Below are 13963 nucleotides of genomic sequence, written 5' to 3'. Positions count from 1 at the left end.
AGATGTTCTCTCAGGCTCCAATCACAGTGTGAGGTCACCGGCACTCACAGCCTGGAGGGACGACTACAGGTGAACAGTCGGTGAGAAGAACACCACCACAGGACGACTGACTCACATTATCTAAGCCATCTCCTCAGCGCTGCCGTTTTCCTCTGGCCTTTTATCACAACAGGCATTCCCACTGTTTTTCAGACACACAGGAAGACGGTCCTTAACCACCTGGGCTGGGTCCATCTACCATCAAAAGGTTTGGCTGTGGAAACAGCACCGCGCCGTGTGAATGGGGAAGGAATTCCCAATGACATCATGCTCGAGGACTTTTGGCTCCATAGTGATGTTTGCAACAAATACGGAGGCAACAATGGAGCGTTGCGCCAAGACTTTCGACAATCGACACATGACCGCCGGCGAAACTGCTCTGCGTTATTGTTTTTCCCACAGAGAGCGGTGACAAGTTATTTGAAAACAGAAATGATTAAGACACAGAGAGTGATGGAGTGGATTTCTTCTTTTACAGTCCCGGTTCATATATCAGTTTAACGGTATGAGGACGTATCTGCGTTACCTCTCTGCCCATTGAATCATTTATCTTGTGGTGATAAGGGAAGTTGCTTAAACTCACCCTGGTTTATCTCTTTTTCTGACTTTGTGTAATGTGTGCTTATGTTTTCCCATCTCTCTCCCCTTCTGCCCCTCCTACAACTATTTTCAGAGTACGTATACTTTAAAAAGTACCTAAACCAAAATCTTAATGCTATATGATCATATCTACATTCATGCTATACATGCAATTGCAAAAAATAAAGCTTTAGAGCCACAGGAGTCAATATAAAATGTTTATCTCAACAATGAAATAGTATCTGACAGCTGAAATGTGCTTGTTCATTTTGGCCACTATATTTGACACTTTTACTTATTTTATTTTCGGGCTGTTCATATTTTCTTTGATTGTTTGTTTTCATCGCGATTGTTCAATTCTTGCAAAGTTCGACATTAGAAGGCGAAAAACAACAATTTCTTTTTGATTATTTAAAGCTTGTTGGTGTGTAGATGAAACACCATATTATGTTGAAAAATCAAGCTTTTTTTCCTGAAGGATTCTAGAGATTCTAGAGAGCCTTGAAAACATTACGGGTAAAATGTTCCACTTTAATCTTCCATTTGTTGTCGCACTTCTCGCATCTCTCCCCCCTCCACCTTTCCTCTTCCCCTCGCTCCTTCCAGTCATCCCTCCCATCTGGCTGCCTCCCCTGCAGATGAGACCCCGCTAATTAGGCCTGACCTGTTAATTAGCCGTCTAATGAGTGCACTAACGAGGGACAGGCAGGCTGATTAGGAGTACTGCAGCTCAATACCTTGCTGATGAAGGCGAAGCAGTTAAACAACTGGCTTGTGACCGCACGGATGTTGGCGAATGACACGTCGAAGGTGCGACATCAGAAAAGATTATTCTTGGTAGTTGGCGTCTGTGTAACGAGTGTGTACTCAAATTAAACTAAACTATCTTTTGATTAACAATGAATATCAGTAGAGAGTGTGTGTGTGTGTGTGTGTGTGTGTGTGTGTGTGTGTGTGTGTGTGTGTGTTTGCACCTCCAGCAGGTCTATCATGCGGGTCATCTGGGAGTAGATGAGGACTCTGTGTCCCTGGGACTTTAACCGACTCAACAGGACATCCAATGTGTGGAGTTTGCCACTTTCCATGATCAGGCTCTCCTTATCTAGAAGAGGGAAAGAGAAAAAGACATGAATGAATACCAAAACTGCTCGTTCCACTTTATTTTACACAGTCAGGATGTCCAGCGTGACATTTAGAAATACATTTTTGGTTTATTAAGAAAACATGGGAAAACACAGACACGTGTATTAGTTACAAGCTTGTCATGTCACTTTTTTCCCCTCGCTGCAAAGATTTAGTCTTTTTACATAATCTCATAATGTGATACATCTGCTTCCTCACTGAATACAGGAAAGCAGCCCGATCAATTCAGAGGTTATTAACTCCTCTTGAATCAATATAAGTCTTCGACAGGGCAGCATTCTCTGGGATAAAGACCCTTTCACCGGAGCGGATCAGCCCCAAGATCAATCCTCCTAAATCTGTCCCTGATCTGCCGATTGTTTAAATAAAGCTCGGCCCTTATTGACTGGATGTGCTGATGAGGGCAGAGAGAGCGAGAAAGGGACGGAAAGAAAGAGACATTGGGAGAAAAGGTGATTTACACTCCATTTCACAACAATGGCACAAAAGACGAACAAATACGGCCTAGCAGTTGGTCTTCGTCACGTTACTGCCGCCGCCACATCGCATGTTCTTCAGCGATCTGACCCTGGGTCTGCTGTTCAAGTGGTTCCCTCCACGTCCAGCTGATGAGGAATTAACGTCATCTGGCACAATGGCAGAATGAGAAGGGGGCCGGGGCTCCCATCGACCCAATGACAGGCACACTATGGTGTTTGACCAAGGGGTCGTGACCCTAAGTGGGGAGAACCTAAGGCCAGGTCCAGGGTCAGCTGACAGGGTCGAGCCAAGGGTTACAAGAGAGTCCCCGAGGGTGAGTCAGGCTTGGCCACCTCGCACTCGAGCTGGGACACTTGTTCCCAAGCCTTTTTGCACAGCAAAAACCTGGCCATATAAATATTTCCCAGTCTTATTTCCTTGCTTTGTCAAAGTAATGTAACCAACCGCGTTAAAATCACGTGCTATCAATCCAAAACACAAGGTCAGGAAGCCGAGGCTGTGATAAAACATGCATACGACAACGTCCTGCCACAATATACGTAAACCCCTCAGACAATCATTGCGCTTAATGATCCAGCGAGACTCACAAAACCAACTAGATCCTTCTCCATTTTTTGTTTTTGTGGGTTTTTTTAACCGGTGCCATTCAATGCTAATGTGTACTCAGGCTGAACCCTGACCTGTGACCCTTCAGTACAGCCCCCGAAACAAGGTCATGGCCTGTAGAGGTGTTAAAGAGGAACTAATAGAACAGATGAACAGGGGAAACACTCTGGGGAGGGATTGGAGGGCTCACCTACAGGTCACTCTGGAGTGGTGGGTAAGCCTGTCAAACACACTCAGCCCTGGTCACACAGTGTTAGAGGCTCTCGGTAGGGGTCGGGCAGAACAAGATTGTTTCACAGATCACAATAAAAACACTGAGGATACATTCTACATGTTTGGAGTGTGAATTCGACAGGTGGCTAATTTCTTACATATTGCACCTTTAAGCAGAGTTTGACGATTAACAGGATATCGAGAAACATAAATTACTTTGGCCGGGATAATCGTGACATGAAGCTCTCACGTTGTCCGAGCCTCATCCTGTGCAAATGCTGACAGGATGAGTTTTCAATCAATGTTTATTATTGCCTATTTCTCTTGTTTGGGTTTCCTCCAAACAGCTGGTGCAAGCAGAGTATGCTTTTCACTACTGTTGTCATTCCTCGTTATATTTCAAGCGAATAAGTTGACATGAAATGGGCTACGATTGTGAGACTCCACGAAGGAAATGAAGACATTGAGGGAAGAAAAAGGGAAAAAGGGGGCATGGGAGGATAATAAAAGACAGTCAAAATACACGTATGGCAAGAGACAATAAACTTAATCTGAAGCAGATCCGGCTAACTTTAGATTTACTGTAAGGTATGCAGCTGTTATACATTGCTGTGGCACGATTTTAGTGCGTAGCAAGACAGCAGAGCACCGCAATCCTTGAGATACACAAACACGGTAACCGGCCTTCAAAGGCCTATAATTAGCCTTGGCGTCAAGAAAAGTGGCCGAATTGTAAAGTAAAAGGAGGAGAGCGTGAGACGTGCAGAGGATTAGGCATGAGCAGCAGAAGAAAAAGGTCCAGACAGAAAGGGACAGACGGAGAGTGAAAGGGGGTCTGTGGTGGCTCCGGCTGCAGCGAGGCGGTATTAGCACGGTGGCGGCGGCGGTGATGTTGTGGTCAAGAAGAGACGGGGCCTCCTCACCGCAGGTGCCAGTCTAACCAGGGCCACCGCTCAGTCAAGGGCAGCGAGCAGCGTTGCGGGCCGCACAGCCAACCACCCAAATGCAAACCACCACTTGGCAAAGATGCAAATGCTCATATAAGGCAATATTGTTCAGCCCCTGCCTCCAATCTGTTTCTGTTTAGCAGATTATATCTAAGCCTCCAGACTCCGATGTCATGTTTGAAGATAGGTTCAACCCCCTATAGAGGATTTCTGCGGCCCAACAGGACTGAACGTGGTATGTATTTAAACTAATTCTTGAAGGGCATAAACTGTAAATCTGAAAATCCCATATTAAGCAGTTGGACACTATTATTTCTGTACGAAGAGACATGTCAGTCTGGATAATCCTCTTGTTTGTGCCTGGATTATGAAGGAGACCATTAATAGGAGAGCTGCTCTGCTTCTTAAGAAAGCCACATTGTGACATTTGACTACACTGATGGGATCTCCCTATATTTTGATCTTTGTGTGCCACCTGAAGTCCCAGCACCCCCTTTTAGCTGGCACACAAAGATCAAAATAAAAGGAGATCTCATCAGCATCGGATCACTAACATATCTGACACCCAGTGACAATCGAGCCACAGAGAAAATGAGTGATACGGAAACAATTCTAAATATTGAAAGGGCAGCAGAGAAACAGATGCAGGTCAGAAATGATAAGACTTTAAAAACATATATATATCTATCCCGCCCCTGCAACTATCCAAACTCCCTAAAGCCCAGCGATGTGGCTTACAGAGAGAGGTGGCCGAGTTCAAAACATTTAGAGCTGCATACAGAAAATCCCTATTTCTAAATATCGCTGCCATACCCTATAAAGCGGAGCCAAGAAAATGAATAATTGCGATTTGGGAGGGCTCTGGTGGTCTGTCTCACTCCAACATAACACTTATGGCTTACATTATAAGCTACATGTGGCTGCAGTGAAATGCACGACCACGGGTCATAAATGTGAGCAAACTGCATGCAGTAACTGTGCATGTAACACGGATTGTGAGGGGCTTAGAGGGATTAAAACGGATATTTATACACATCGAACTCATGTGGCACTTTTAAATGAATTGGCCCTCAAGATTTGCTCAGTTGAAATTCAATCACGATGAGTTTACACAGAAGCAGCAGCATGAAAAAGGAGCCTCGGATCAGCTCACGTTCTCGAGGAAAAATGTGGATTGAAAGCGCAAAAAAAAAAAAAAAGAAAAAAAAAAACGGTCACAAAACAACTTTCTAATTGCGGACTGACAGGGACGAGGGCTGCGCTGAGACCACACCCCAAAAACACAAGCAAATCCCATGTGGTGTCACACCACTCTGCCGTTGCCATGGATACACATATCAAGCTTCACCACCTGCCCTGCCCCCCCCTTTTCACAGCACCCCACCACCCACCCGCCTAAATCCAATCCAGTCTAACAGCGGTATTCACCCAGCCAGCCCTCCCCGCCTCCTCCTATCCATACCTCCTGCTGGCAGATTAGGCTACACTCCCCTGTCCCTCCTCTCTCCCCCTCTCCACCACATCCACTGCGCCCTCCAGCTCCCTCTCTCTCCATCCATTCCCTCCTCCGCAACTACACACTCTCCCCTCCTGCTCCTCCCCTACACACCCTCTCTCTCCCTCCCCCTACTGTCTGTCCCCTGACGGTGTAATCCAATCCCTGTAGGGCCAGAGCCAGGGGCCTGACACGGTCCTGACCCAATTAGAGGCCTGCTGCCAGCTAATTAACCCCGGCCCAGCCCTGGTGCCTGGCGCCTGATACTCCCAAACCAACTACGGCGCTAATTTCATTAATACGCCACTAGAATCTTCTGCCCTGTCCTGTCCCCTTCCCCTCTGCCGCTGCTGCTACTGCCAAAGCCAAGAGCGGAGCCGCCCCCCCCTAACCGGGGTGGAAGTGGGCCAGATGCGATCGAAAAGGAGATGAGCAGCAGCGAGATTGTAGAATGGAAAGGAGAAAAAAAAAGGAAGAATCCGGAGCTGATGAAAGAAGATGGATGGATGGTTATGTGAGAAAGAGAGACAGATGGGGGGCCACAGAGCAGGTCGAATCAACGATCGAACCGAGCGTCAGCCCCTCACTGTATAATGATATATTACACTGTGAGATCAATAAGTCAATGGGCAACACTTGTTCAGCACCGCTGATGATGGAAATATTAGCCCGACACTACTTTGCTGCTTCTGCACATATCGACAAAAATCGGACTTAAACTTAATTTTCTCGCCGCCGCGGCATCAGCGGAGCTAAGAGCCAGATGCCATCGGGAGGATTTGGACGCAGGGAGTGAGGCGACAGACAGAAAAAAAACGGGGAGATTTTGAGCGTCTTGTTAGGGCTCGTTGAGGATCCATCTGCATCTAGAACGCAGCATCTCCACTCTGGAGCGGAGCCAAGTGACAAGCATGAATTCCTGAGAGCACCAAAAAAATGTCTGCGTGACTACTTGTGAGAGAACGTGAATGATGGACTGCATTTATATCTGTGTGTATATATACTCACATATATATATATCTATGGAATCTGTTTGCAAATGCATCACTGTCTCCCCTCAAACATGTAAGATGAGCACTTCCCTTGGTTCTCTAGGAGTCGTTAAGCAGGGGCAGAGACAGGCAGTCTGTGAAGGTTTGGTGGGGGAATCTCACCACACCACAGCAGCCCACTGTGAACTCTGTCATTAAGACAGATTACCGCTAGTTACCCCTGGCCGGCAGCGACTCGACACACACCACAGATAAAAAGCTAGCTGGCTATGGGAGAGAGAGAGCGAGTTAGATGCTCCTTGGCCTCCATGTTCAAAGATGTCATCGTGGAGGTATAATGTGGCTAATGTCTCCCCCTTCAGTCTCCTTCTGGATTAAGTTTCATTAAGTATCACTGAACTGTTTTTTTTCCCCCTTCTTACGACCACATTATTGGACAAGGAAATCAAAACATCCCCGTCCCTTCACTCACTTCTTGGCTGGATGTTTCTGTTCCGTTTTTTTTTTTTGTTTTTTTTTTTGAATTTGCTAAATTCCGCAGACGCGTACCGGTGCCAGTTTAACGCAGCTTGAGAGGGGTAGAGTCAGACGGTGATGTGGTGAGGCTGGCCGTCTGTGTTGTTTTGTGCCTGTCTATCAGAGAGCCCGGGGGGAAGCTTCCTGCCATTTTACTGGAGAGCAGAGTTTCTTTGAAGGGACAGGAAGGCAGAACTGCATTTCCCACAGCCTGATGTGGGCTGCTGCCTGGGCCAGACCTTACTGGCCTCTCTCTCTCACTCTCATAGTCTGATTGATACTTAGACACACACACACACACAATCCTCTGCCATCTCCTTCTCAGCAGTGACAGTCCATTCCCAGCTCACGATAAAGCTAGAAAAAGAGTCAGGAGTCGGCGCTGTAGTGAGAGGGCCGTCATTTTGCGGAGCAGCTCCCTCTAATTACTGAAAGCGACACAGGGGCCACACAGACAGCGAGGGGGGTTATTTCTGTGTCACGCTGGAATGTTCTGCAAATAATCCTGCGGCACGCACGTTCAAAAAATGCTTTTTTCCTTCACCGTGACACATCATAACAGCATGAAATGAGGTTTGAATATAACGCGACCCGACTGTTGCTATATGTGAGGTTTTCCGGAAAAGGTGAAAGAGAGGCGACCACAGAAATGCAGGAATTTAGCAAACAAACAAGGCTGGAATGTCCCTCTAATTATAGTGAAAACCTCCGCTTCTGCTGTCACTGCCTGGTGGCTCAGACTAGATGACTGCATGGGCTCAGTGCACGGCTGAGAATATTCCCTGCATTCATCTTCCACCGTCAGAAAGGTGCAGCGCTATCACATAATTCTTGATATTAACATCACCGGAGTAGCTAATCTTTTCTTTTATGGATGAAATGCTTTTGTCCTTGACATTATAACAACATCAAAAACAAATAAAAACAATCTAAGGCCCAAGACATTACAGCCTCAATTGTTTTTTCCTCCTCTGTGGCCAGATTCCTAATAAGTCCTCTGATTAGATTCCTCCATCGATATCAGCGGGCAGCCGTACTCACGCCATGGCGCTCAAAACAAACAGTTATTCAGCTCTGCCATTTGTTCTGAAAGGTGTGGGTGCTGGGAGAGCAGAGGAGAGGGAGGCTGGGAAACTTCAGCCAGGCTACTGTACATATCTGGGCCTTGATGTGGCAACAATGTGTTCAGCGGAGAACGGCAGCCGGAGTGTTGGGTCACTTCCTTCCTACCGAGGCTGAGAAAGAAGTGGGAGACCAGACGGGTTTGAGAGGCCGTGGCTAGATGCTGATTTCAGATCAGTTTGCAGCTCCCGTAAGTTAGCGGGAACGGACAGGGGTTAAGCTTGTCCTCCTCGGCACCCTGTGTGTGTGTGTGTGTGTGTGTGTGTGTGTGTGTGTGTGTGTGTGTGTGTGTGTGTGTGTGTGTGTGTGTGTGTGTGTGCATGTGCGTGTGTGAAGAAAAGGCAACGCCGCTGAGCGTGGGAGAGTGTGTGGGGAGAGGTGAGAGACACCTCAGGCACCCGTGTGAGCTCCTTGAATGGACACACACACACACACACACACACACAAACACACACACACAGACGGACCATCTATTAGTGTTACCTAACTAAGCACTTGAACAATGACCAGTAGCTAAACTTCCTCGCTTTGTCTGCCTCCGTTTAACTTCACAAGAGCTTTCAGACGGTTCTCACACAGACACACAAATACTTGTTTTGTTTCTCACTTTTACACACAAACACTCTCACAAGCACATGTATACACGGATGGGTAGAGGACAAAAATCAAGCATTACAATATTAAAATCTGAGGGAGAGTGTCTATAGGAAAGTTTTGAATCATGTCAAGGGATTACAAAATGTTAAGTTTAAGCACTAGAATGATCAACTTTTCTGTGCCAGGAATCTCTGCCTCACCACATAACAAAAAGAAAAGCAGTCATCGTGATCCATGACAGAGACCGTTTTATCAGAGGTAGAGGGGCTGCACAGGTCAGTGAGAAGGGAAGTGTTGTCTGTAAAATTGTAATGGCCCCCCTCACCCTGGACATCCATCAGCCATCTGAACCCTGGCAGAGACTCAGCGCCCGCTCCGCTCCGGCTGACTCTTAACTCAGCGAGCCCGAGCGCTCCTGATAAAGCGCTTGCGAGGCGCACGTACGCCTACGATCCGCCGAACCTTAATGGAAATGACTGGCAGGTGTTTATGCGAGTGAACTCTCACAGAAGCCTCTTTATCTCGGCAGGTCCATTAGACTGTGAGGGATCGGCTGCCTGGCAGACGCACAGGCAGTGACAGGGGGGGGTGATGTGCCTGACTCTGCCCTGCTGACCCTGGGCCGGCCTCTCTGGACTCTCCCACGGGCCCCTGTTTCACCCTTCAGTCAAAAACTGGATATCCAGTTTGATAAAACTGTCAGTTGAATTATGAATGAAGACAAAGCAAACCATGGTCTAGCATTACAGAAGTTATGAGCTGTTGTTGACAGCTTCATCTGTGTTTTCCTCTGCTGCCGACAGTCACAAATGTTGGTATTCACTAACAGGCACTAATTTTTAACTACATAGCATCCGGCTGTCCATTACAAACAACTGCAGGGCTCCACACCTGACTGATGAAGGACACCACAAAAGAAAACCAAACACTGCAAAGAGGAAAATACACAAACATGAAGTCCTCACCAGGTATCCGAATGAATGACCATCCATGCCGCGGGTAAAGCGCCATCACGCCCCCAGGGCATTGTGGGTGGAATGTATTGGACCTCGTGCGCCAGTCTGAAGCGAGTTCAGGGGAGCCGTAGAGAAAACACTGTTTGAAGACTGTGCCCCCTCCGCCGCGTGTCACCCGCCACTCGTACTCTGCGCTGCGGTCGTCACAATAACGCTCCATGGGAACTGCAGTCACCTAGGAAACCGAAAGGAAAAATAGGGATGTCTATATCTGAAACAAAGGATAACACTGCCTGGTGGAGAGAGATGGAAGATTCTAGGATATGCAATGTTAATACTTTTATTTGCATGTGGTTAGTTTTTTCAAACCTTTTAAATCAAAGTGTTAATTATGAAAACACAACCTCTGACTGAGATTTACCACCCAAAGATCGATAGTAAAACTACTGCATGAAGGCTGGTTTCACTGAATCAGCAGGTTTTCTGTGTGTGTGTGTGTGTGTGTGTGTGTGTGTGTGTGTGTGTGGTGTGCAGGAGGAAGGCAAGAACAAGCTCAACAGCTGCTGTACAACCTGAGCAAGAAGCCCTTTTTTTTGGAGGCTGTTTGTTTTAAATGCAGCTGGAAACCACAGTGGTGACCCCCACACCCCAAACACAAACACACACACACACACACACACACACACACACACACACACACACACACACACACACAGATAAGAGCAACTCATTGTTGAAAAGCCTACAACAGCACCGTGCACAGCGCTTCCCTCTTCCCTTTCCACGACCACCCAAATGCTTCTCTGTCTTACACGGGCCACCACACAAACACACACACACAGGCAGGCAGACTGTCTCAACAAGCAGACAGAGGACATGCAAGAGTGCCTTCATTGGCCCACTTGCTGCTCACACACACGAACACACAGACATACATACCCTGGGCGTGGCGGCTAGCAGGAACTTGGGTGGCGGTACGGACTGGCAGGGCCGCAGCGAGGAGGTGGCAGAGTTCCGGCTGTGGATCATCACGTCTGTGAGTCCCATCGTGCCCGGCCTGAGGGCTGTGAACACCAGATCCTGAAAAACACACACACACACACCAAATTCTACATTACTACCCAGCATCCAGTTTCATTAAAGCCAAAAAATAAATAAATAAAAAATCAAAAATACAGTTATTATATCTCAGCTAGCAATTTCAAATCTTCACAGATGACGTTACACCTCCTGCTGCACTGATTCCTGCTTCGATTTGTGTCGAGAATTGTGAAGAAGGAAGAAAACATCTTCAATTTGGAGGAAATGTAAAAGAAATATGAAGCAAACAGAGGCAAACAAACCGAAGCCTGCAGAGGTTACTGAGTGCGACACTTATGTTTGTTTGTTTTTTTATAAATGGCTCCAACAGGATATTTAGGTATCATTGGCTGTCACGTTACATAAAATATCAGCTCAATGATTAAAACGTTATATAAAAGACATGATTATGCAGCTTAAATCATCTTAATTGCGCTTGCAAGCCTGATCGTATAATCTCTTCTGCAAAGACCTTATATATACACATTTTGAGTAAAGGTTGGTGCTGAAGAGATAATGATGAATAATTTGAATATAACGCAGCGGTATGTGTTAAAGGAAGAGGAAAAGTTGTGTGTATGTTACTGTGTGATGACACAGAAATGGTGGATACACAGTGCCATCTAATGGCAGAAATTAGAAATGGCAAGCTCAGGTCATGGTCGGCATGAGTGAGCAAGTTCTCTACTTCATTGGAGGATTACAAAAAAAAAGCAAAAAGCAAATAACACAAAGGTAAAACACAATTCAATTTACAAACATATGTGAATAAATGTGTTCCATGTTGGGACAAACAGAAGCTGTATGAGTGAAAACACGTTGCGGAGGTTTTCGGCGTTGCCTCACTTCCTCACTGCAGCAGCAGGACAGCTGAAGGCAACGCTGACCAAACTCTTAAGTGTGCGGCCAGAGAGCGATGAGCCAAGCAGAGAGAGGAGGCACTGTGTGCCAGCTACACGCTGCTTCAAAAGAAAAATGAGGAGCTGAAAGACGTTCTGTGGGGGTGAGTAATTTCTAGGAGCTCAAGTGGGAGTCCGGGGGTCAGCACAGTCACACGGTACGCATACAGCACTGGCTCTGCAGGTGTCTGCAAGTTTCTCTTTTTATCTCATATTTGAAGTTGCTTCTTAAGGTTGTGCTTGCTCTTTCGTTCCTTAAGCCGCTCGGGGGGGGGGGAACCTAAGACGTTTGGCAGCTGCCTGACTCAGAGTGATGAGACCAGGAGAGGAAGAGGAGGATGGAATTACTCCCGACAGCTTTCTCTCATGAGAATTTTCCACACAAGAAGCTGAGTTAGAATCGGTGGAGGATGGTAATGGTTAACTCATTGCTGTGTGAAAAGCTTGATGGGATTCAGAATGACTAAAACATCCCTGCAGCAGTGACCTTGTAGTGCATCTGCAGGCTGCAGCTGTGCACATTTTTTTTTTGAGGTGGTCTGTGTGTGTTTGAACTGGCACCTATGCTTTGTACTTTGTCTTTCTGAGTAATAAATCGGGTTTCCTTACCGCCAAATAAAACAACAAAATGGAGGAAATCTAACACATCTGAAAGCATTTTAGTGCAAATTAAAAGAATTGTGGTGGCAACAAGCGGCCAGAATGGTTTGAATGTACCACTCGACTGTTTGAGCCGCAACAGTATTACTAACCGTACTACTAACCCAACACAAACTATGGTTTCTGTTACAATCGTCCTCAGAATCAGCTTTCCTGTAAGCATTAGAGTCTCTGAGATGCTGAAAGATATATATATAAATATAGATATATAATATAAATGGTTGTTTATTGAGTGTGCAAGACAAAAAATAGACTAAAAAAGCATGAAAAAAAAACAGAGGGGGCTCCGTATTGATCTGGCACAGTGGATGTGGCTAGACAGACTTACAGAAATCGATGTGTGCCTCCTCTTAAAGTCTGACTGCAAATGGTTAAAAAGTCAAAGTAAAACTATTTTTCTATCTTGAAAATGTCTGACAGAAGAGGTACAGAGTTAGCCGGCTGGTCAGCACAGACACTGGAGACATATAGAGGGAGGGAGGACAGTGTTCCTGGGTAACGAGGCTACAGAGGGATCTGGTTCCACACTGGATCCCAGAGGAGGGAGAGAAAACCCGAGGCAGAGGGCACGCTGTGTGGCCAAACACTGACTGATGCTCTGGGGACAGTTTTAGCTTTGTCAGCAAGCACACAGCTCGCTTCTGGAGTTTCACCTGTCTGTCACACAACAGTGCGCCCGACTGTACAAAGATTTCTGTGTGAGTGCGTGTGTCTGGTGTGTTTCTTACCTGCAGGACAGGGCTGTTGTGCATATTCGGGAAACTAGTCGGCCTGTTCAGCCACAGAATCAGGTCCTTGTGAGACAGACACTTCTTCCTGGGCTGTGAACTTTCTCCGTCCCCCTGCAAGTCTCTGGTTTCCTCCCGACTCTCTTCTTCAAGGCCGAACAGGCGCCGATGGTGGAGCCGATACGCGGCTTTGAGGGACAGAAAAAGAGCTAACCATCTGTGAAAGAAAAAAGCGGGAGGCAGGAGAGGAAAACTGAAGTCAGAACATGAGTTTTCATAGAAGCACTTTAAAAAGAATTCTGCTACTTTTGGAGTCCTGCTAAGATAGATTTGGACGGGGTTCTTTTTTACCCCCTAAGCCACCTTATCTGACATCTTTCCGACAGAAACAAAAAGAGAAAACAGATCTGAAGAGAGAAACTTAAAAGCCTACCTCGCTAAGGTGCCTTGCAGCATGAGATTGGACATCTCAGCTGGGGACGTGTCGATGAAGCGCAGGAAGGAGAAACAGCTTCCTTTGTCGTCACCTGGAGCAGTATAAGAAACAGAATACAGAATGAAGGATACGAGAACAAAGAAAAGAAAAACAAGAGAGAAATGTGGAAATAAACAAGATGAAATAGGTTGGGGAAGGGAGGCGTTGGGGCGAGTCTGAGGAATGAAAGTCAAATGAAAGAGATCCACTCAGGTGAGTAAACAAACTTCTGGCTCCATCAAGAGCTTTGTGTACATAGCTTCACACATGCTCACCTTTTCTGTGAAAGAGCGACTGCTGGATGTGGTTTGGAGAGAAGGGAGACAACAGCACTTGAAGTAATCTGAGGAGAAAAGTCGTGGTGGACAAAGTTACATCACTCAATGCGAGAAGAAGCAAAATCCAACCCAGGGCGATTCTGTTAATAGCTATAATT

The 13963-nt window shown here is 46.4% G+C and overlaps 1 protein-coding gene across 7 annotated transcripts in view; it reads right to left on the bottom strand.

The window, feature by feature from the left end:
- The window catches only part of ino80 (INO80 complex ATPase subunit), a 36675-nt gene that overhangs the window by 11253 nt on the left and 11459 nt on the right, over positions 1-13963 (bottom strand). For all 7 annotated transcript variants that reach the window (XM_037085558.1, XM_037085559.1, XM_037085556.1 and 4 more), the window contains 6 exons: positions 13803-13870; positions 13486-13579; positions 13053-13269; positions 10625-10765; positions 9695-9920; positions 1593-1720 (listed from right to left, as the gene is read on the bottom strand). In XM_037085558.1, coding sequence (XP_036941453.1) covers positions 1593-1720; positions 9695-9920; positions 10625-10765; positions 13053-13269; positions 13486-13579; positions 13803-13870 — 874 coding nt within the window. The remainder of the gene's footprint in view (positions 1-1592; positions 1721-9694; positions 9921-10624; positions 10766-13052; positions 13270-13485; positions 13580-13802; positions 13871-13963) is intronic.

Source organism: Acanthopagrus latus, chromosome 22, assembly GCF_904848185.1.
Source record: "Acanthopagrus latus isolate v.2019 chromosome 22, fAcaLat1.1, whole genome shotgun sequence".
NCBI classification, from domain to species: domain Eukaryota; kingdom Metazoa; phylum Chordata; class Actinopteri; order Spariformes; family Sparidae; genus Acanthopagrus; species Acanthopagrus latus.
Note: the sequence above shows the minus strand (reverse complement) of the source record. Positions and strands in the feature narration are given on the sequence as shown.